The 25,655-nt window shown below is 40.8% G+C and overlaps 1 protein-coding gene across 1 annotated transcript in view; it reads right to left on the bottom strand.

The window, feature by feature from the left end:
• onecut2 (one cut homeobox 2) overlaps window positions 1-9,332 on the bottom strand; it is a 29,299-nt gene extending 19,967 nt beyond the window's left edge. The window contains exon 1 of the mRNA XM_063889992.1: window positions 7,944-9,332. Within this exon, the coding sequence (XP_063746062.1) occupies window positions 7,944-9,126 (1,183 nt within the window). The 5' untranslated portion in view covers window positions 9,127-9,332. The remainder of the gene's footprint in view (window positions 1-7,943) is intronic.
• Between the last annotated feature and the right edge of the window lie 16,323 nt (window positions 9,333-25,655).

Below are 25,655 nucleotides of genomic sequence, written 5' to 3'. Positions count from 1 at the left end.
GAGAAAGAGCGTGGTGCTAGGCTGATGGATTTGATGCAGTCAGAGTATCTTAATGAATGACAGGGGAAAAACCTCAGGCCTTTGCATTCACAACTAGTATTCCTGTGTGGTCCCACTCCCAGGGCCTCAAACACTGACACTTGGGGACATTAGGCTTTCAATTCACTTCAATAGTAACCCATTTGTGTCATTTTTTAGAAGCTCAGAGCAACAGACGATTAGAAAGAACCACAAAGTCCATTTTTTCCGAGAGTTAGTAGTGGTGGATGAGTGTGAAACCCAAAAGGGGACTAGTGTTTGTCTGAGAATATTTTCACTCTCCATGGTAGGTTGCTCTACATCACAGAGACACATGATTGGTTGGTCCATAGAACTAACTCCGACCTTTTTTACCATGTTAGCCTGAACGCATTTCAGCAGAAACATGACTAGTTAGCATCCTAAGATCCGTAGATTGCATTTCCTTTGAGTGGTACAAAACCTGTACTGTAAAAAGCCAATCAAAGCCAGAAGATAAGCTTGCTAGCAGTGGTGCCAGCGCATGTTGTAGGTAGCATTAAATGCTACATGCTGCTGAGTGGGATCTGGTGTCTCGCTTTGCAGAAAAAGTACTTTTGATGAACAGCTTGATGAAGCAGGGAAAGACAGGGCTGGGTGATCTTTAGGTCATCTCAGAACTGTCTACATCCCATTTACACACCTTCCTGTAAGACAGAGAACTGATTAGAACGGCTGGAAATGTGTGTGTGTTCTACTAGTTATGTGACAATACTGTGTAACACACACTTCTTTTGGCTAGCGCTCCAACACATTGTACGTGACAGGCTAAGGGGCGGGACGTCTCTGAGAGTTTGACCAATCACAACAGAGCCGGCCAGCTAACCAGTTAGAGCAAACTGGGCTCTGGTTTCAGACAGAGGGTGAAAATAAAGAGCTTTTTGAACATTAAAGCATGGAGACATGTCACTCAATATGTCCTCTTCAATATGCAATTCCCCCCCCCCCCCCCCCCCCCGTCATCTATAAACAGACCCTGTCATGTCTCAGTTTCCAGCCTCCAAAACTGCTATCGACAGGCTGGGACAGAGATATCAGTGTCTGTCAGATCTTCTCACGCCAACACACAAACAAACATCAGAAGTCTCCCCTCAGCAGCCTCAAATCCATTATTACAGATCAATAGCAGCCTGTGAATATGCAGCAGGTCAGAGCGGAAACCCTGAAAACTGACACAAAATGTATTCCCACAGTCTGGAACTGGAGGGCCAAACACACACACACACACACCCACCCACCACACACACACACACACACACTACTGGCAATCTGTGTCATATAGCAGGATATGGCTCGTAAATAATGCACAAGTGTCTGCTCGCAGCAGGATGCGTAAAATGGAAAATATTTAGGTTCAGTCGTTCAGATTTTCAGCACAATTTCCCTCTAAGTGGACCCTTATCATTCTGCTCTGAATGACTTCATAGGAAGTCTGGTGATATTCTATATTTTTGCAAATGTCGACAAATATCATGAGTATTGGAGGTCAGAGCTTCATTTATTGTCCAAAAACTGATAAGAATATGACCCAAAAAGCCTTTCAGCGGCTAAAACTGCAATGTGTTGCTTTTTATTGATAGATTTCTAATTGAAATTGCAAAAAGGCAAAGAATAAGTGTTTTTAAATTACATTAGTGTTAGAAAAATACATTATACTGAATTAAAAATGTCAAATTTGTGATTATTTCTCCTATTTTTGGGGGTTTCTGACGACCCTGGCTCATATTTCTTTCTTCAAACTATTCCAACACTGATTTGAGCTTTGTTGTACTTTCATCCATAATGCACTTGGAGTCACAGGCATCATCCTCCAAGTAAAGAATGGACTCTCTCCCTCCCTCTTCTCTCTCCCTATCCTCCCTCCCTCCATTTTGCCTGGTTAACCCGGCTCGAGGTGAAGAAGAAGTGAAGTGAGCAGACCGAGGCGGGTCACGCAGAGATTCCCATCAATAATTCATCAGGCCGCTGCTGCCTTTGCTCTTGTGTTCAATTCCCCCGACGATCACATAATACCTCCCCCCAAAAGAGAGACAGAAACAGGTCCAAGGGAGGAGAGGGATGGCAGGACGAAGAGAAATATTCAAGATGAAGAAGCAGGAAAAGCTCCAGAGATATTTGAACTGAAAGATACGTTTCCTTCTGTAATACAACCAAAACAACTCTACATGAATCCCTCTGATTTAGGGTGGATTCTCATCTGCCTCGATACACAAGTGCTATCATGCCTTTTCCATTTAAGAAGAATTTCTAATGCTTTGTTTTGCAGGGAAATATGAATCAATTATTCATTTCTTATTGGAAACATAATTCCCCGGGGTTGTGTTCACTGACAGGTGTTATTTGGGATGTAGTCATTGGAAGTGTGTCTCTATTCTTTCTATTATTAATACCAAGAAACATCTTTCAAGGAAACTTCTTTGGAGAATGATGCAGAATTTACAAACAAAAGCATTACTTAAATCAATAATTGAATAACGGATTGTGTTTCTTAATGCCTGGACTTCCTTATACTGCTCCTCACAAAGAGAGCACATGCTTTTATCCTGAATTGCTCTTTTCTGATTTGATATGGTGGTCCAAAGCGTTACAAAACATGTCCACAAGGAGAAACCAGCTGCAGTTTCAGAACTGATGCAAATTAAAAAAGCAGAAATGTGCAAAAACACATGCCAACGGAGAAGCATCTTCGCTAAGTTGACAAAAAACATGTGCAGCGATGCATAAACAAGATGCTGCAGGACGCTCAACACACAACGGAAACCAGGGGACACTAAAAAGTGACGCACACAGCTGGGACCGGAGCGCTTGTGGAAGTTCGGTAATTATAAAGCTGCAAACCGGCTTATTTTAACATACCATGATTCCATGATTCCATGATTCCATGATTCCATGATTGCATGATTGCAGATAAACTGTAAGCTAACGGAGCTAACGTAGTCATTTCAAATATACTGACCAAACAATTGCAATTAAGAAACAGACAAACCCTGCAAACAGTGACAGAGGGCCAACTTTAAACCAAAACATATTTACACATTTAATCTGACGTAGAAAACTGAAAATAAACGAGAGAGTGTGTGAGGAAGGGGAGGGGAGCAGACCTTCAAATATGGAACCCATCTTCTCGTATAATAACAAACACTCTAAGAGGAAGATGCTGGATGATATAACAGTGAGAGAATATCCACAAATCATCCCGTCTCCCAGCTCTCTCAATCCCCCCATGCTGCTCCCCAACCTCCTCTCTGCTGGTCTCAGGGTCGGGGTGGGGGTGGATATTTGCTCCATCTATTGTCTGAGTGTTGCAGCTCTGACCTTTGACCTGTGCTCTATTGCTTGCTTGTAGTGTTGTTGATCTAAGCTTTGAGGCTCGCTGTGTTCATACAGTCATTTTAAAGTCACCGCGGGGAGAAGAGAGAGAGCGATGAGATGAGTCTGAGTCTAAAGGAGCGTCTTCACGCACACGTTAGCATGTGTTAGCACGCCAAAACCTAGAAGATATTGAACGTTTCTTTGTGCAACCACAGAAAGCCAATTACAGTTGCTTGGTCAAGCGTAAAGAAAGAAACGTATCTATGTTTCTGTTCCTTCCGTTCCTACAAATATCCTAAACACAGAGGCTGACTCAGATGTTGTTTTTTGTAAGCTAACAAACTAGCCATCAATCCGTTTGGCAGTCAGCTGGGTGTCCTGCAGGTAGTGCTTCCTGTCTTTTTGTTAAGCTAGGCTAAGCATGTTTTGTTCCTTTCTATGAGCTACAAGTTTATCCAACCGGGATCAAAACTCTGCCGCATAGAAATGCTGAATTGATCCAAAAATGTTCCAAAATCCAGAAGCTAATTGATGGCTAACGTTAAAAAATTGCAGGTAGGAAACCATGCTTTATTGCCTTTAATCGTGAGTCAAAACAAAACAGTGTTTCAATTAAACAATTACAAATTAAGTCCCTAACAGGCAGGACTTCTTACTGTAGATCTTTCTCAACTAAGTGTTATATTTGTTTTATATTATGTACTAAGTGTCTATAAAAAGAGACTAAAGGGCAGGTCTCTTGTGGATTTGCTGCTAACCTCTTCCAAATGTTATATGTCTTTAATAAAAAACATAGTAAAAAAAAGACAGAGTAAAGAGAAGCAGTTTAAGCTGGACTTCAGTGTGCAGACTAGTTTCCAAATATCGCTGTTGTTTATGCTAAGCTAGGCTAAACACAGAAAGCTTCTAGGTCTTTGTTAATTAAATGAAAGTGAAAAGGGGGTTTTGGTGTACTCCTTAATGCAAGAAATTAACACAATTAGTTGGTATGGGTAACCAAAACTCATGTTGTAATAAAGAATATATTAAATTACATTAGACTAGATATTTTACTGGTCCAGAATTTGGTAAAAAATATACAAAATAAAAATACATATCTCATTTTGTCGAGAATACAACATATACAAATGAATATAAAATATGAGTACTCAGTCACTATGATTTCAGATATGATTTGCACTTGTTGAAGCCTTTGAAAAAAGAGAAACAGTGTCATGCACACAGCAGCCAGCGAGAGCCTGCTCCATCAGACAGCAGCACGAGGCCGCTCGGTGTTATCTGCACGCTGACATTTCACAACACACCGTGTGATCCGAACGCTCCCCTGCTCTCCGTCTATCCACCGTCGCTCGTGTCCTTTTCTATTACCATATAATGGCGAATAGCAGCCCTGGATATCAAAGGAACCCCCCCCCCCTCCACCCCTCCACCCCTCCACCCCTAATGAAATCACAGTCACATCCTGCAGAGATAATCTCATGTGCACACGTTTAAAATATGAGTCTGCTCCGGAGCGAAACCACTGACAGAATGTGGGCTAATTAAATGCAAAATACCAATCAATGCTTTGGGAATCAGGTGTGTGGATCTCCCATTAATTGGATCAAATGAAAAGAAAGCATCACTGATTCGCAGTGATTATTCAAAGGCTGTTCGGCCACTTTTACACCACAAATAAAACCATTACAAACATCAGAATGCTTCACACATCAGGAGGGAATATAGGAGTCTGATGCAGAAATCACACCAGGAAGTGAACTTTAAAATACGATAACCTCTCCAGTAAACTCACCGTGAATACGCTGCAACCACTTTGTAAATAAAAGAATAAAACAGGTTTATAAAAAGTAATCGTGGAAATTTTGTAGGAATATTAAATTATATTTTTATATTTAAGAGAAAATGCAGTTTGTGTCTTTCAGTCTTTATATTCACTTTAGGAAATAAGGGAGTACAAATACAGAGTTCATCATTTCAAATATCCTTGCATCAAGAATTTAATTTAATACTTTTGGTACTCAATGCTAAGTGTAATACTGGCCTGAAATCTTTCCCATTTGCTGATATTTATTATAACATAAACCTTGTTTTTAATTCTCATCTCTGGTCTGTTTTTAGAGCAGATTATTATGGATTTTATATTTCCATTTGATTCATGTTAACATATTTCTTTGTTACATAAAGTGTGTTTTAGTCTAAAGATCGACCCTGAAGTAAACACTACATTTTCTATATTTACAGAAAATGAAAATCATGAAATTAGAAAACAGCTTCATGATAATGCTAATTAAACATATGATATAATTACAGATAATTGGGTTTAAGAAACACTTCTGTTTAGCTAAAAATGTATGGGAATCATTTCTTTTTCGATGACTTTATTTAAGTTTTCTTTTAAAGGTAGTATATTTATTCCAGCATTTCACAAAGCAATAATCAAATGTGAAACCTCTGAGATTTTAGTTTAGATATACTACATATATACATGTAATTTGTACATTATTCACCTTTGGTCTATAGCTATAATGTTAACTTTGATTTTGTACTTGTATCTTTAAAGCTCCAGACAAGTGTAGTCAAATAAGTGTATTTCAGAAACAAATACCCCCTTTAAATCTGAGTTTTGCATATTGAAACTCTTGTGAATACTACCCAATGCAGCGGTTAAATACTGGGGGTTTTCTGAGTGCATGAACCAGGAAAATGGAACAAAAACAATGAAACGGAAATCATTTTGCTGTCTGTAAAGTTGATGATACTTGAAAGTGTGCCAAGGCAGTGCTTCACTATCAGTTGCATTAGTTGCAGATCTTACTGTTGGATTTCTTTAACTGTATTATGTGTGTCTGTGACCCTGCCATCTAAAACTAAATACCGATTCAGAAGTTTAAAATAACATTTGTCTTTTCTCCATGTATAACTTCTCGATTCATTTAAGGGTTAATTGTTTAATTGGCGAACGAAAGGTTGATACTTGGACTTTTTTTTAACAGGAAACATCCACTCAGGTTCCAAAATATCTCAAACATACGGGTTAATCTGAACAGATTATTTACATGAAGTCAATGTCACACATTCTGTTGGATTTATAAACCTAGTATTTATTTTAAAGGTTTTTCTCAGGGTTTTTTTCAGCGCATTTACACATATAACCCTCCTGTTTGATTTTTAGTTGTGTGTTTGTCATTATTAAAAAGGTGAGACTAAATGCCTTTAATCTCATGTGTTTGTGTTTACCTGTAAAACATGAAATGAACACAGCAAAAACTAAAACATGTTTACTGACTTCATGGTTTTTATGGATTTTACACTAAAAAGGTAAATGCCAAATCTGCAGATATTTTTAACTTTAATATTTCGGTAAAAGAAACGTAATTTATATGTTAAATAAAACACTTAATTTATTATAATTATTACACATTGTTTAGCTTAAAACAAACCAAGAGCATTTAGTGTAAACTATATATTTTGGTTGTTCATTACAAAGCATTATATATAGAATACATCTACATTCAGTTTGAAATGCTTCCTTGAATACCTAATATATCTTAGGTTATTTTGCAAAAGTGAAATCCCAACATGCCATAGTTCCTCGTGATTTCTGGATTACATCATTTAAATTTACCATCAAACACACCTCTGTTAAATACATTTAATCTGATCTAATCTGACTATAAATTCACCACAGGTAGACGAACCCCTGCAGCAGCATTAACTGTTGCAATATTCCTGAACAACTCAATTTAATCCAGCCTCGTCCTGGCGCTTGTTGTGGCTCGGCCCCTGCTGCTGCTGCTGACCCTGCAGACAATAGAGGCTCGGTGTTGGGACAGAAAGCAGGTCCCTCACTAGAGGGGGCACCAGACCCACTGATGTACAAACCTTCAAAAGCCCCTCTCAGTCACACAAATCCTCCTGCCTGCCGTGTCTGCTTTATCAGACCTCTCCCTGCTAATGCTAGGAGAATAAAACAAGCCTTTAACAAGCTAATGAAAGGAGCAAGCAGCTGGATTATAGGACACACGTGACTCAAATAAAAGCCACTAAATATCACTCATAATAAACATTTCCCTGAGGTTTTTGTTAAGGTTGAATTATTTCCAAATTGTAAGCAGTATTTTTTAACACAAATATTACCTCTGCCTCCCCCTCCACTTTTGTTTTTGTTTATTAATGTGCTTTTTATTTGAAGCCTTATTTTGGGTACACTTTTAAAGGAAATGCAGTCAGCTTAATGTGCAGTGTTTTCCCTCCAACATGCAGGGCCAGGAGAAAAAATAAATCTGGGTTACTGCACATCGCAGAGACCGTTGGAGGGAAATCCCGTGACCTTGTCATTTCCTATCGATCCCTGTTTGTTATTGATCAATAATGGTAATCATAACACGAGTGATTCTAAATAAATTCCATTCATCTAAACGGGCGCACAGGGGGGGAAAGAGCCACGAGGAAACACCAAAACAAAGCCAGCAAAATATGAAATAATTTAGAAAGTGATTTTAGATTCCTCTTGTTGTCCGGACGCACAAAGCAAACCAACTCAGCAGCATGGCCCCAGTTTGTTGTCTTCTTACCTGCCAGTCTGAGCGCCGACATCCTCTGAAACTCGGGCTCCTGCAGCCACTTCCACATCCTCCGGAAGGTCTCCCGGCCTGACTTTAGTTTACTCCAGGGTTTGGGGTTCCTCAGGAGGTCCGATAGGGTCCCCTGGGAGCGGCACAGCACCCTCTGGGCGAAGATTGCCTGGGGGATGCTGTACCTTTTCAGCTCCGCGGTGATCCTCTGCGCCACCTCCTTGGTGTTGATTTCCTCCAGCTGCCCGGAGCTGTTCACCCCCTGCGCCCCAGAGGAGGAGGGAGGTCTTTCCCTGCTGGACACCAACAAGGGCCCGTGGGACGGAGACTGGAGGTGGGCGTGGGGGTGGTGGCCCGCCGAGGAGACGACCGGGTGCCCCGGGTGGTGCATCCCGTTTAGGTGCGGCATCATCCCGGCCGTCGGGCCGCCGAGGCCTCGGTGCTGGTGGGGGTCCCCTCTGAGCATGGAGGCGGTGTGGTGCGCCTCGAAGTTCAGCATCTTATCGTGGCCTCCGTGCGTCGTGGTGCCGTAGTTGTGAAGCCCCTGCTGGGTGTTGTGTATGGAGCCCAGGCCGTTACCCAGCACCGGGGAGAGGCTCTGACCCATCCCGGACATGTGGTCCTTGTGGTAGGGGCTGTACAGGTTGTTCATCCCCGGCAGCCCCCGTTCGTCCCGCATCAGGGTGAAGCTCCCGCTCACGTTCCCGGAGAGCCGCTGGTGGTGGTGATGGTGGTGATGATGGAACTTGTCGGACACGGTGGAGATGGGGGGCAGCGGCTGCAGCGGGGTTAAGGTGGTGTAGGTGCCGCTCATCCCCATCCCGCCAGAGGACGTGTCGCAGGGCACGCTCATGGCGTGGTGCAGCGGCAGCGACAGCTCCGGACGGTAGTCCCCGTTACCGTCCAGGATGCTCGCCATGCCGGACACCATGGCGGAGCGGGAGGCCAGGTCCTGGTGGATCCGCAGGGTGGCCGCCGCTGCTGCCGCCGCCCCGTGTCCCCCTGATGAGCGGCCGTGGTGCGGGCTGTGGCCGCTCATCAGATCCACATCAGAGACCACGGAGCTCACGGACACCCCGCCATGCAGGCTGCCGATGCCGTCCATCGACATGTCCGTGTTCATGGCATAAGCGTCTAGGTCCTTGGCCAGGCATCTATAGGCGTTAGTGTAGGCAGTCTTCATTCATCTGTCCTCTCAGTCCATCGGGTCGAGCGGAATTATGTCTCCTGCTTCTCCTCCTTTCTCTCGGTGCTTCTCCCCTGATGCTCCGGGATGGGTCAGTATTCCCCCTTTTCCTTCACTTCCTCGGTTGTGTCCCCGTCCTCCTAAGGCCTCTCCAGCTCGGTGTGTGTGTGTATTTTCCCCAATTGGTGAACATTTGTTTAAAAAAAAAAAATGTGTTTATCTCGATCGTACGGGCCTGTGCGGTGGTTCCCCCATATCCAGCCTCTCCTCCTCCTGCGTTACTCTGATGCTCAGACGGGAGCTGTCCACGGTCCCCTTGCACACCGCTCAACCCAACCTGCTGCGGGAGGGGGAGAGGGGAGGCGGGATCACATGGAGGGGCGTCACCAGCCTGACTGACAGATCAGCAGACCAATCATATGGACAGGGGAGCTTCTCTGGGAGGGATTGAGCAGCAAATCATTTTTGCATTTAAAGGATGCTCACAGCAGTATGGTAGAAGTACTCTGTTTCAGTTCTTAGTAGTAATACTACATTTAAAAACTACTTAAACACCTGCATTCAAAATCTTACTTAAGTAAAAGCATTCGTATGAAAATATACTTAAAATACCAAAAGTAAAAGTAGTCATTATTAGAATCGGAGGATGCATTTAACCCATCCTAGTGCTAGGGGCAGAGGGCAGCTATTGTGCAGAGCAGTGGGGAGGTGAACTGGGACCTCTTCAAATAGCAGTCCACTTTCCATACTTCATGTCTGTTCGGGGACTTGAACCGGCGACTCTACGATTCCCTGTCCAAGCCCCTACTGACTGAGCCACTGCTGGACCGGATGTATAGCAGCTCATTTCAGAATCCCATAAATGAATGGATTGTGATTATTGATGGATTAATGTGTTCATCACAGCTGGTAAATGTGGAGCTACTTTTAATTACTTTATAAATACTGCTGCTTGGACATCATAAGCTTATCTGCATGTATATTTTCTATTAGCTAATCTGAATCCATAATGCTGTCGTGTAAGTAGAACAAAATGTCTTTAAAAATATGTAGTAGTTAATAATCAGGTGAAGTAAAAGTACCTATTTTTCTGATATAGTATTAGAAATGCATCAGTGCTAACATCTTCAAATAGAAAAATAATTGACCATATATTGTGGACGTAAACTCTATCCAATGTAAAGTGTCCTTGCTTTGTTTGAACCTCGACTAGCAAAACGAAGGGATCCTGTTTAGTGTTCAATTGAGATTTATTCATTAGCTGTTCAGGAACGTCTGAATATATCACCAGATCAAGTTTTCCGAGTTGTTTCTTAAATTGAAACGAACAAAGTGCTCAGAGAAAGACGATTCTAACACCATGTCCACTGAGTCTGCTGAGGAAGAGCATGTAACAGAAAGCAGCTGAACGGTCATTAAATGCACCATGTGGTGAAGCGGTTTTATTCTCCATCCATCCATCTTCTCCCGCTTATCCGTCAGGGTCGCGGAGGTAACAGCTCCAGCAGAGAGCCCCAAACTTCTCTTTCCCTGGCCACATCAGCCAAGGATTCCAAGGCGCTCCCAGACCAGCGAAGAGATATAGTCCCTCCACCTGGTCCTCGGTCTACCCCTCGGTCTCTTCCCAGCTGGACGTGTCTGGAACACCTCCCTAGGGAGGCGCCCAGGGGGCATCCTCACTAGGTGCCCGAACCACCTCAACTGGCTCCTTTCAACGCGAAGGAGCAGCGGTTCTACTCCGAGTCCCTCCCGGATGACTGAACTTCTCACTTTATACCTAAGGGAGATGCCAGCCACCCTGCGGAGAAATCCCATTTCGGCCGCTTGTATCCGCCATCTCGTTTTTTCGGTCATGACCCATCCTTCATGAACATAGGTGAGGGTAGGAACGAAGATGGCCCGGTAGACAGAGAGCTTTGCCTTCTGGCTCAGCTCTCTTTTCGTCACAACGGTGCGGTAAAGAGACTGCAGTACCGCTCCCACTGCTCCGATTCTCCGGCCCATCTCACGCTCCATTGTTCCCTCACTCGAGAACAAGACCCCGAGGTACTCGAACTCCTTCACTTGGGGTAAGGCCTCATTCCCTACCTGGAGTGGACAGTCCATCGGATTTCCTGCTGAGAACCATGGCTTCAGATTTGGAGTAGCTGATCCTCATCCCCTGTTTTATACTGTCTCTTCAAAATCCTACACAGACATTTATGGTACTCACTCCAGCACTGAATGTCATGGTCAGGCTGAACGAGACGGCCTAATGTCCTGCCTACTTACGGGGAAGTTATTGAGAAATGAATTCAGCACCGTGTCTTTGTGGACAGTGGATGGTCTTGCATGTGTGTGCTTAATATTCTCCTTCGCTGTACCGGTTGTGGACAGGATTTAAAGTGAGAACTCTGGGTTTTTCCTCCGCTGCAGAGAAGACGTTTGCCCACAGGCGTCATTAAAATTTTATCTCATCTCAACTCTCGTGTCGTCACCTGCTGCCTCTGATTGTTCAGATAAAGGAAGGTGAGAGGGAACAACACACGAGGAAAGGAAAGGGGGACGTGACGGACGAAAGCACACACATCCCAGAATATTCACATGATTTTTAAGGTTTAACTTCCCCAAAAACCCAGTTGCAACACTTCACTGCACTATATGTATCCTGAGTATCTGATATTTCAGCAGCATATGAAGCTTAAAGAGTCCAAGTATAACACACCGTATGCGATATGATGGATAAAATGATGTAAGACGACATGACAACATCATTTATTTAAACCTACCACACTGCAGGAGTAAAAGTTATGATTTAAGTGATTTATTTATGGATGATTTCATGGGATTTCCTGCAGTATATGGAGTATGTATTGATAAGGAATTAAAGAGATATTGAATCAGAACTCGCCTTGTATTGTTCTATACATTGTGGAGGAGAATCATGAGCAAAGCGTTCACTCATCCATTTTATTTCCAAACCGTCATCTTACAAGCTAGTTGATCTTGAAACTAAAGGAAAAACCATTGACTTCCTAACTGAGACGGTGCCTACAACCTTACTGCTGCTATGATCATTTAGAGAGTAGATATTTGTGAGGGGTTTTACAATCATTAAAATATCTGTCTGAAATTTTGAGAACTCGTTTCAGTTTTTTAAAGCTTTGAAAGGGTTGTATATTACAATACAATATGTTAGGTAAAAATACAGATTACACGACAAACATGCAGTAAAAAGGCTGCAAAAAACACTCACAACTACAAAGCGGTGCCAAACAGATGCACTGATAAGTCCAAATGGTTATTAAAAAGGGCAAAACAACCAATAAGGAACAGAAATAAACAGTACATGGATGCAAGAGTCACCAAACCACTACAGTAAAACAACTGAGTACAAAACAAATACACAAACAGAGACACAAACAGAGACACAAACAGAGACACAAACAGAGACACAAACAGAGACACAAACAGAGACACAGAGACACAAACAGAGACACAAACAGAGACACAAACAGAGACACAAACAGAGACACAAACAGAGACACAGAGACACAAACAGAGACACAAACAGAGACACAAACAGAGACACAAACAGAGACACAAACAGAGACACAGAGACACAAACAGAGACACAAACAGAGACACAAACAGAGACACAAACAGAGACACAAACAGAGACACAAACAGACACACAAACAGAGACACAAACAGAGACACAAACAGAGACACACACAGAGACACACACAGAGACACAAACAGAGACACAAACAGAGACACAAACAGAGACACAAACAGAGACACAAACAGAGACACAAACAGAGACACAAACAGAGACACAGACAGAGACACAGAGACACAAACAGAGACACAAACAGAGACACAAACAGAGACACAAACAGAGACACAAACAGAGACACAAACAGAGACACAAACAGAGACACAGAGACACAAACAGAGACACAAACAGAGACACAAACAGAGACACAAACAGAGACACAGAGACACAAACAGAGACACAAACAGAGACACAAACAGAGACACAAACAGAGACACAGAGACACAAACAGAGACACAAACAGAGACACAAACAGAGACACAAACAGAGACACAAACAGAGACACAAACAGAGACACAAACAGAGACACAGAGACACAAACAGAGACACAAACAGAGACACAAACAGAGACACAGAGACACAAACAGAGACACAAACAGAGACACAAACAGAGACACAAACAGAGACACAAACAGAGACACTAACAGAGACACAAACAGAGACACAAACAGAGACACAAACAGAGACACAAACAGAGACACAAACAGAGACACAAACAGAGACACAAACATAGACACAAACAGAGACACAAACAGAGACACAAACAGAGCGTTAATGAGTGTAAAGTCTGAGCGTTTTATCCCCATTTAGGAGGATGTTGTGGGGCCTTTTGCATGCATGTGCCCATTGTGTTTTCACACGATTTAAAGCAAAGTGATGTGATGATATATGACGTGACGTGCTCTGCATGGACATTGAATGCAGCACGAACAGAGGAGCAGTAAAACAGTGAATGAGTTCAGTCAGGACAGATGTGTGCAGCCGTGCAGCTCAGAGTGCTGGGTGCAGACGGATGCAGTGTAAATGATGTGCTGGTCTGTGTGTGTGTGTGTGTGTGTGTGTGTGTGTGTGTGTGTGTGTGTGTGTGTGTGTGTGTGTGTGTGTGTGTGTGTGTGTGTGTGTGTGTGTGTGTGTGTGTGTGTGTGTGTGTGTGTGTGTGTGTGTTATCGACAGTCTCTGGGTGGAGTGATGAGCGTGGGAGCTGCATTGAAAGAGCATTATGGCCTGTAGCTGGTTCACTTTACAATTCATTACACTCCCAAGGACAAAGGACTGCTATATAACTCTGTCTGCCTCGCTCTCTCTCTCTCCCTCCCTCTGATCCATCATCATAACATAACAACAGTCGAGACAAAACCAGAAGAAAACACACAGACACTTATTTTTTATTAAACAAGGGATAAATAAACCTCCTTTTTCACGGTGAATGATGATAAAAGACAACTATGAGGGCACTCCGAGAGCACAGACCTGAGCCAAAGCCGTTTCTGTGAATGAGAAATGATCCGTGCGTCCATCCTGTCAAACGAATATGCTCTTAGGCTCTTCCTTGGTCCATGTTACACTTTTTTACCACGTTTCGGGATTATGTAGGTAGGTGTAGGTATGTATTTGTAAGCAGCTGTGACTGACACAGTATTGCTTTTATATTTTTATGGTTATTATATTTTATTTATTGACTTTTGTTCTTTTTTGTTAAGAAGGGTCTGGTAAAATAAGATGCTCTTCTCTCTGCTCCTTTCCACCATGTGCTATAAAATCTGTGTTAATTGCACAGGAGCTTTGTTTTAAAATAACTGAATAAACACCTAAATAAGAATGAACTAAAGATGATCAGGCCAGTCGTTTTTTGGCAATCCTGCTGACAGACAGAGTGGTGCAAAGCTAGCATCGCAAGGTGGTTCCTCGACAAAAAGCAATGATTTTTCTCCATTGGATTTCATTTTATTGCAGAAAATAAATCAAGAAATGAATATAATCTCAGCATATCAACACCACTTTACTTTTGAAATGCAATTTCCAGAAGTCAAATGCTAATGTAAGGCTATAAACACAACCACACCACCGCTAAGCTAAAGGTGGCTAACGTTCGGCTAGGTTTTTACTGATGTATTTCATGTCCTAGAACAACCTGTGAAAATCCCTTCAGCCCTTTGTGTTAACCACAGACCTTTATTTCAGACTTGTAATCACAAACACGAAAACCAAATAAACCATGAGTGGAAGTTAAATAAACGGTAAAGTGAATAATATTTTCTGGAGTTTAAAGGCTCATTTCTACACCACCACTACAAGGCTGAAACATGTGGGATTTGAGGCAGCAGTTCACCAAACAGATCTCAGGTCTGTTTCCCTCTGTTTCAGTAATCTGTGACTTACAACTGAATTTTCTGTCTCAATACTTTCAAGTTCCCAACATCACCAGATGCTTAAAGTCATTCGACTGTTCATAATATTTAAAATTACATTATTTAGTTGTGAAATTGGCCCGAAATTTCCCAATTACAACACAGTAATCCTTTATAGGAATTAATTTAATAATTGTTAGTAATTAAAACCCAAATAAATACTAATTTATGACCTATTTATTGCTGGGAACTCAACATATTGAATAGTAAGCGAGCCTGGGGCAAAATGTTACAGCTTCCATGGTCAGCTCACCTGCTGTGCACTTTGAGGTTATTCAATAGCACTTATTTAGAATGTCATTAATTGGATTTTAGCCAATAGGACGCTGCCTTAATCATCCCAAATTGTACAGTTCATTCAAGGACATTACTCTTCAATTCTGTGTTTCAAAATTCACTGAGCCCGAGTGATCGCAGGAAAGAAGGTGCCGGAGACGGTGAAGGGAGAGGTGGGGAGGAGGAGCAGGATGGCTACTTGGGCAGATGTTGCTTTGTTTAAAGACTGTTGTGTAATTAAGGACAGAAGAACAGAAGCCTGACCCATTTTCTCCTTTTGATCAGCTGTCAGAGAGACAAGGGGAGGAGTAGGGGGTGAGGGGGGTCTTGTGCTGTGGGACAACCTGTCCTGTCTGTCCGTTTCCTCTTAAAACTTTTAGCTGTTTGGCTGAAAGAAGCCCAAGCTGCTGCCACGTATGTTCCCCAGTACAGAAAGTGTGAGGTTATTACAGAAGCAAGGAAGAGGAAAGATGGACGACGAGGAAGTCAAATTCTCCACGATTTCAAAAGTTCTATAATCAGCATTATGATTATCTTATTAGTCCCACAGCGGGGGAATGTATGGTGTTACAGCACAAGCGGCATAGCAGGTAAAGAAATGCATGCAATAATAAAGATATCTTATTAAATATAGAGGGGAGAGGAGGGTAAGGGAGGAGAGGTAGAGGAGGTGAAAAAGGAAGAAGAAGAGGTAAAGAAAGGTAGAGGTGGTGGAGGAGACGAGGGGTGAAGCAAAGGAGGGGAAGCTTTAGGGGGCAGGTGGGGGGGGAAGCTGTAAAGGAGCAGCTGCAGGGGGAGGAAGAGGAGGCGGAGGAGGAAGTGATGGAGTCGGTAGTCAATATGGAGGTGTCAACAATACGCTGACATCACAGCCAGGCGGTGACGAAAGCCCGCCTTCCATTAAAAGTTTATCAAATGCAAGACGTCAAAAAAGCTGGACCATGTTTCTGTAAGGAAGCGTCTATTAAAGAGAGACCGTTACCATCCAACAACTACATCTCCCATGAGCCTTTGCCACAAGTGTGCCCAACACCTTCCCCCAATGTATGTTTGTAATAAAGTCATGAATTGTTTTTTATCTAAAAGGATAATGATTGGTTTTCTTATGGTCAACAAACCCAAAGAAAAGACCAAACCCAATCAGTGCGATGTTACAACCTGCTAAACCCGTGACATTTACATGGGTTTATGAACGGCCCCTCGATTCTATTGGCTCTAACGGTTACAAAGAGGTGTCAATCACCCAAATTGACCAATGGGTTCCAGAGATCCTGCGTGATGCATAGGTCTGACTGGACGCTGGCGCACCATTACGCTTTGTGGTGAAAAAGGTATAGAGGTCACGGTGAATTTCAGAAAAGGTCTAAAACAGTTGTGTTTGGATGGAACGAATACCTATAGTCAATGGAAATACAATTAGTTTTACGGTCTGGTACCTGAGAAAGGTGAAATGGCACTGATGGTAACCAAATGTACCCACAGGTGAGTCCGCCTGGACCTACCTGTGCTGAGACTCTCTGCAAAAGGTCAAGTTCCACTAAATTAGCATCTATCCTGACACAGGGCACTTATGATGTATTGTGGTTTGGATCCCTAAAGGTTCTGGGCTACTATCCCATCATTCAAGGGTGGTTTTCATTGCAAATAGTGTTGGTTTTTTTAATGTTCAATCTGAATTGACTTTGACTCTATCTGTATTGATCCTGACACTTCTACAGCCAACTCACCGGTGTATCGTTGCTTTGATAAAAAAAGATTATCATACAGCCCATTCAGTTGTGAAGATATACTCATTCATAGGCCTGGTTTTTAACAGGTAACTGAGCAATACTCCAATAAATACAACGTTTGTTTTCAGAATTATTATTACTTAGTTATTATTGAAGTTTAAACATGTTTAGACATTTGTCCAGATATATAGTGTAGTGTATTTATAATGATCTATTCTATAATGCACTTTACTGTATTGTAATGTAAACATGTTATCAATAAAGTTCGATTGATTTTCGATGAAGGGCAGCCTCAGTGGCTTTGGCTGAAAACGTGTCATACATTTATATTTGTTTGTAAAAGCTCAGCAGCTGCTCTCTAGTTTCATCTCAACCTCACTGCAGTAGGACGACAGGGCCTTTGATGGGACTATTTTCAGCAGCGGATTAATCCACATTTGGGGCTCTAGTGGTAACAGCAGCAGGACGGTGTGTGTGTGTGTGTGTGTGTGTGTGTGTGTGTGTGTGTGTGTGTGTGTGTGTGTGTGTGTGTGTGTGTGTGTGTGTGTGTGTGTGTGTGTGTGTGTGTGTGTGTGTGTGCATGCATGTGTGTGTGATTGAGTCTGAATAAACAACAGGGTGTGTTCATGATAAAAATAGAGCATGTCACGGTAGTGATGTGTTCAATAGTTCTGCACACCGATGGAGATCTGCAGCACAGAGGAAGAACACGTATCAGAACTTCATTGCTTCCAACACATATAAATGATAATACAGGACATGTTAAATGCACAAAATATAGTGTGTGACTTGTGTAACTGGAGCGTGATCTCTTCACCATGTGCATGCTGGGAAATATACAAATGTATTTATGCGGAGAGAAAGAACTGTCGAAAAACACTTCAATACCTACAGTCAGACATGCTTTAACGTAACAGCAGCACACTGTCTTTCCATCTGTGTGTGTGTGTGTGTGTGTGTGTGTGTGTGTGTGTGTGTGTGTGTGTGTGTGTGTGTGTGTGTGTGTGTGTGTGTGTGTGTGTGTGTGTGTGTGTGTGTGTGTGTGTGTGTGTGTGTGTGTGTGTCTACTGAGGTAATCATTAGCCTCTTATCTCTGTGTCGAGTCTCGTTGTTGTGTCAGACCCTGAACATGTTTTATTTGCGATTCTCAGGTTTTTATTTTCTGTATTTCTGAGGATTTTGTTTTTATTTAAGCTGCAGATACACAACAATCTGTATTTCAGTAAAGCAGGACAACTTATTATTTAATATGTATTTTTTACTGTTTCTAAAAATTGCAGTACAAAAGATTTTCAAATGTGTGAAAAATATAATTACATTCACATAAGTTTCAAAAATCAAATTTCAAAATAAGAGCGTATGAATAATTTGTAAACAGATATTAAAGTTGTTGTTTATAAAAAGTGAACTGTTGAAATGTTTAACTCGAATGATATAGTTATTGTAAATACATTTAGTTTCCCTTTGTTTCTGATGCCTTTTAGGGCTTAACGTCTAAACGGTACCACACACATCTCACATTCAACCGTACCCTAAGATCCCTTACAGTTAAAAATATAAGAAAGGAACAACTCTGAAATAAAGAGAACGTATGACGTGGGCGAGAGGCAGCTTCTGTTCCTCTCACCCACACTGAAAAACTCAAAGGTTGCCTTTAATTAAATATGTTATGTCAACAGATTTCACATTACTGCGTGAGGTTGATGGAAGAGATTCAACTCAAACACAAAATATTAGGATCAACTTTCAATGAACTTAATTCAGTTATTAGGATGAAATGTGTTGACAGGAAATACATTGAATTAAAGTCAAAGTTTGTTCCTATCTCTCTCTCCCCCCTCTCTCTTTCTCTCTCTCTCCCCTCTCTGTCATCTCAATTCAAATAGCTTTATTAGCATGACCGTAATGACATACAGTATTGCCAAAGCTCTGTTGCAACATCCATACACAAACACACATTTGAAACGAGCTGCTGTATTCATTCAACCTCAATGAAGCAAAAACAAGAAACACAAGGAAGAGGAAATAAATACATCTCCCTCTCTCTCTCTCTCTCTCGCTCTCCCTGTCTTGCCCTCTCTCTCCCTCTCTCCCCCTCTCTCCACCTCTCTCCCCCTCGGTCCCGGGCCATCTGCTGTGTTCGGAGTATTGATCTGCAGCTTTGTGCTGGAGACCACATGCTAATCTATAGCGTTAGTGACAAACCCTGCTCCGCTTTGCCTCGCATCTGTCCCACTGACTCTCCCTCTCTCCCTCTTTCTCCCCCCCCCCCCCCCCCCCCCCCCCCCCGGTCTCAATATAACCTGTGTCATCCTCCCTCTCTCTCTGTCTCTCTCTCTCTCTCCCTCTCTCTCTGTGTCTCTCTAAATGACCCAGCAGTTTTTGAGCGGGGGTCCATCTGTCCGGCTGTAAACCTCCTCCTCCTCCTCCTCCTCCTCCTCCTCCTCCTCCTCCTCCTGCAGGGGTTGGATGGTGAGCCTGCTCCCTGTGTTTTGGTGTTTCATGGCAGCCAAGATATAGCTGTTAAATAAAAATAAAGCACTGATGAGATGCAGAAATGGAGAGAATTCAGGAAGAGTTGTGTATGATTTTAGGCATGGCAAGTTTCAAAGTGCTTTACAACCATTAAGAGCATAAAAAATAAGGTGAAAATAAACATAAAACAAGCTAACATGGAATAACAGAGGAGGAAATACATGAGTAAAAGTTCAATTTAAAGCAGCGGGAAATAGAAAAGTCTTCAGCCTGGATCTAAAAATAGTAAGAAGCAGAAATAGAGAGAATTAAAGCCGTGTTTTGAACGATTATTGATATGCATGCAGATAATATACACAATTAAGGACATGTATTTAAATAAAGAGGAGAGAAACACATACAGATTATGGTAGAGTTCAATATTATAATAAAGGTAATATTTCAGGCTATGTGCAGACATCATAGAGATGCGTTTGTACTTTAGCGTAGATGAAGAACTTTCCTATGAGAGATATTTGACATGGATTTGTAAAGATGTTTTATACACACCATGTAAAATAGATATGTATACGTTTTAGCGCATGAAGAAATATTGTAGCTGCATGATGGGATGGACGAGGTTTTGTAGAACACAATTCAAATGGAAGAATAAAAGCATTGACCTGTTCAACACACACTGTAACATCATATGCTCTGCACTTCATTCCAGATAACACATGAGAGATTCACACAGATAAATGGATGGTCATTCAACACATTTCAACATGCACAAAGACAGAACAGTGCCGAGTGTTCGACACCATGGATGTTAAAAGGACAACCATTAGATGAATAAAGGAAATGCAGACACTGAATTAAAACATGAAACTGCTTTTCAATACAACTGAGATTTAAAGGATAATACACAGACATGTATCAAATATAAAGGAGCTGTTTATTTCAGATGCTTTTTTATTGTTTTATATTAATAGTTATAGGCTGATATTTAAATTAGATATAGGGATTTGATAAGTGGGGAAGATAAATACACACACAAATATTGAATTATTTATCCTATTTACAAATATATATAATAATAATAATAATAACAACAACAACAATAACAATAATATATAATAATAATAATATATATATAATAATAACACTAATAACTATAATAATAACAACAACAACAATAATAACAATAATAATAATATATAATAATAATAATAATAATAACAATAATAACAATAATAATCTATAATAATAATAACAACAATAATAATATATAATAATAATAACAACAATAATAATATATAATAATAATAACAACAATAATAATATATAATAATAATATATAATAATAATAATAATCATAATAATAATAACAATTATAATAATAATAACAATAATAACAATAATATATAACAATAATAATAATAATAATAACAATAATAACAATAATATATAATAATAATAATAATAACAATAATAATATATAATAACAATAATAATAATATATAATAATAATAATTTAAATTGTAAAATAACATCTTAGGTTGTAAATCATTTAAAGGGATTATTATATTTTTCTCACATCTGATTTCACATTTGTATAGCTTGATGAAGAGGTATTTACACACACACTCACTCACACACACACACACACACACACACACACACACACACACACACACACACACACACACACACACACACACACACACACACACACACACACACACACACACTGAAAAAAAAGTGAAACGTTGACTTGCAGGAAATCTATTCTGCTTGAAGTTAAATGGAAAGCAATAATGTGAAGTTTAAATACAAAATATCAGGTTCAACTAAACATTACTGCTTTCAACTCACTCATACAACTACGTGGAACCTATTGACATAATACACACACACACACACACACACACACACACACACACACACACACACACACACACACACACACACACACACACACACACACACACACACACACACACACACACACACACACACACACACACACACACACACACACACACAGCCTAATATTAATATAACTGCAGCATTTTACAGCCCATTCAAAGCCATTTATGCAGAAAGGAGAAAAGGCACACTTCTTTCTTCCTCCTCCTCCTCCTCCTCTTCCCCTCTGTCCCTCCTTTATCCTCCCCTCTCTTTCAGACTCCTCCGACCTGCTGCCTCTTTGTGTCGGTGTGTTGGCCGTGAAATCGGGTTCTAATGGGAACACAATGGCCGCGTGCGGACCGGAGCCGCTGTATTCTAATACTCTGCTCGGCTCTGAATCAACACTCATTTAACTGCCTTTCATCTGCAGCCTCTATCAATTCATATAAATCTGCAACCAATCACACATTTAAACCTCTGACGACTCCAGATCACACTCTTACATCTCCAACCGGAATACATCACGATGGGTTTTTACATCTGAGGAAGTTAGGCTTTTTAAAGGACTCATCATGACTCCATTTCAGCAAACAGGAGGAAAAGAGACAAATAGTTTCCAGGATTTTGTGTTCATGAAAATGCAATATATTAATTAAATTCAAGTTTAAGTTTTTCTAAAAGAGAGAAGGGAGGGAACACAACGATAAAACAGCTGCATTTTAACACTCACAAACAGAAGAAGAATCATGCAAAGCCACAGGAAGAACACAGCAGCATGACAATAATGAATCAAATCAGTTTACTCTTAATAACATCTACAGAAATTGTTATTTAATTATAAGCACATGATCTATAAAGTCAAGTCATTGTAGAATCATAAAAACAACAATTTCTACTTAAAAAATGCTGTTTTCCTAAAAATCATTTCAGGTACAAAGCGTAGGTGTGATGCATTATTTGACACATAGACTCTATGGATGTTCATTATTTGTATTTTCTTAACAGCTCTTCTCTCGTCACCATTTTTTAAAAATGTGATACAAAATATAATGCGTTGTGAATTTCAAAACTGGATTTACAATAATAAATATTATTATAAGGTATAAAACACACAGGAGCCTCAAAGAACAATGACTCATTTAAAATAACACCTTTAGTTTACTTACATTAAAAAAACCTTTCAAAAATATAATATAGGATATTTCTCATACCTCAGCTCATTAAACTCCCTCTACACACACACACACACACACACACACACACACACACACACACACACACACACACACACACACACACACACACACACACACACACACACACACACACACACACACACACACACACACACACACACAGGTTTTTATTTTAGCAAACATCAGAGGGAACATGGCCACAGGCAGCAGCTCATGCTAATTCAGATCAATATTAGAGATACGTTTCCTGTGTGTGTGTGTGTGTGTGTGTGTGTGTGTGTGTGTGTGTGTGTGTGTGTGTGTGTGTGTGTGTGTGTGTGTGTGTATGTGTGTGTGTATGTGTGTGTGTGTGTGTGTGTGTTTATGCAATTGGACTTATTGGACTGACTTGTTAAAGACTGAAGGGCTCAGCTGTTTCTCGGTGTTGAAACTGAAGTGTTTTTATTTATTTTCTTCTTTCATTCATTTTTTGTGTGATATAACCTATCTGACATACATCTCTGGATAATGTGTGTGTGTGTGTGTGTGTGTGTGTGTGTGTGTGTGTGTGTGTGTGTGTGTGTGTGTGTGTGTGTGTGTGTGTGTGTGTGTGTGTGTGAGTGTGTGTGTGTGTGTGTGTGTGTGTGTGTGTGTGTGTGTGTGTGTGTGTGTGTGTGTTGTGGTGTAAGGTATTAAATAAATGTAGTGGAGTAAAAGTACATGATTTACCTCTGAATTGTAGTGAAGTAGAAGCACTACAACATTTAAATACTCAAGTAAAGTACAAGTACTTTATGTCAGGTATAATCAGCAGAGCAGAGTATCGAGTCCCCTGTCCTTGTTGACAGTGATTCCAAAAAGCACAGTCATCACTTATTAACTAGAGGACCCTCCTCTTCCTCTTCCTCCTCTTCCTCCTGCATGCTTATTATTAATGCCCTGTGGCTTGTTGCTCTTTAATCATAACACTTGATGTATTGATTCCCTCCCTGCTGCCGACCATCAGCACGCCGGCTGCAGAACGAGGCCGCGGCTTTCTGAGTTTTCACACTTCTGATAAAAGAGGAGGAGAATGAGGAGGAGGAGGAGGAGGAGGAGGAGGAGGAGGAGGAGGAGGAGGAGAGAAGAGAAGAAGAAGAAGAAGAAGAGGAGGGGATGCATTCATATTTAATATCTGTACATGATTGAATCGGAGACAACAGCAGTTTAAGAGAGAGCTGCTCTATGTGCCGGAACACATTCACACAGTGAGCTCAAACATAGAGACGAACCACACTGGTGTTTTTCTAGAAGGTCAGATTTTCCGCCCATGATGAGGCGCTGTACGTGGTTTCTGCTTTTTGGGTTTAAACCCAATTACAAGGTTTTTAATTGAGGTAAATTAAGGTGCAATAAACACATTATTATTATTTTCTGCTTCATAACTGTGTTTTCCTGTCATCTGTTAAATTAAACACAATATATTTGAGGTAAATCTGACTTGAATTTCAAGAATTTAAGGAAAAATCTGCAAAATATTTCAATTTTAACATATTCAAAAAACAAATACTATATATAATTTAAATTTGGCCCTAGTCTGCTTCCATAGAATGAGATAGAACTACTTCTAAATCATTTATTCCTCCTGTGATTTTTTTACCTTGACCTTAAATTGAATTGATTTACTTACTTGAAGACCAAACACATATTAACACATAGAGGATCATTAAAAACTACAATACACACCCAACGTGAGTAAATATCACCTACAGATATTAGCATTAAACCCCCCATGACTTTGTTCCATGCAGTGTAGGAACGATAACAAATTGCTTCATTTAAATAAGAAATAATCCTAATCTTTGAGCCGCCCAAAGGCCTGTTTAAATCCAGCTGTTGACTCCTGCTGCGTCTCTTTGTCACCAGCTGCAGACGCAGAGCAGTTAAAGGGTCAGAGGTCAGAGGTCAGCCACCCCCGGCGCACGCCATCTGACCTCTCCTATTTACATACGCGCTGACCTACATACATGTGACCATTGTTCCCAAATCTGTTCCTAAAATTACCCCCGAGTTTTTCAAAATAAAAGCGTTTCTGTAATTTAACATATTAGCATTAGCATCTCTAATTAGCGTCTTATGAATAAAATACACACACACACACACACACACACACACACACACACACACACACACACACACACACACACACACACACACACACACACACACACACACAGTTATCAGTTTCAATTGAAAATGAAAGGTTTTACTTTCATTCATATGAAATTGTTGTGTCATTCTGTTGGTTTTCTAAATCATTTTCTTTGAACGATTCATATTTATCACATTTATTTCAAAAGTGTTTTTGCAATTAATGTGCTCATTTATTTTGTGGAGTAACTAGTCCTTCACTGCAGAGGTTCGTCATGATGACGGTGAGTTGTAGCGATGGCAAACATTTTCTGTGGTATTGATCGTTGATTAAAAATAAAAACCTTAAATTGCTGTTTTCTAAATTCCCTCTGACTAGTCCTATTTGAAGGACTCAAAACACCTTAACCTTCGACCTCTGACACACTCCCTAAAATCAAGGAGCACAGTATTGACCTGTAAGTGTGTGTTTGTGTGTGTGTGTGTGTGTGTGTGTGTGTGTGTGTGTGTGTGTTGTCATGTGTGTCTTGTTCTCTTTTATTTGCAAAGTTTAAGCTTTTGATCTGTGACACTGACGACATATTCTCAATATGAAATGGAAGATTAAAAAGTGAAGATTTTGAAGCAAGGACATTTTCTTTAGGGGAAATGTCGGGACCCTTTAGTGAAGTCAGGGTCTGCTGCTAAAATTAGGATATGTTAGTAAATTGAGGACATTTTAATGAAGTACGGATATTTAGATAAAATGAGGACACAAACACACAACACACACACAAACACACAACAGACAGATATAATTCACAACGCATTTGCAACATAAAGAGGGTCCTTTAATACCCATAAA

This window comes from Eleginops maclovinus, chromosome 8 (genome assembly GCF_036324505.1).
Source record: "Eleginops maclovinus isolate JMC-PN-2008 ecotype Puerto Natales chromosome 8, JC_Emac_rtc_rv5, whole genome shotgun sequence".
NCBI lineage: Eukaryota > Metazoa > Chordata > Actinopteri > Perciformes > Eleginopidae > Eleginops > Eleginops maclovinus.
This window is presented reverse-complemented; position numbering and strand designations above follow the sequence as displayed.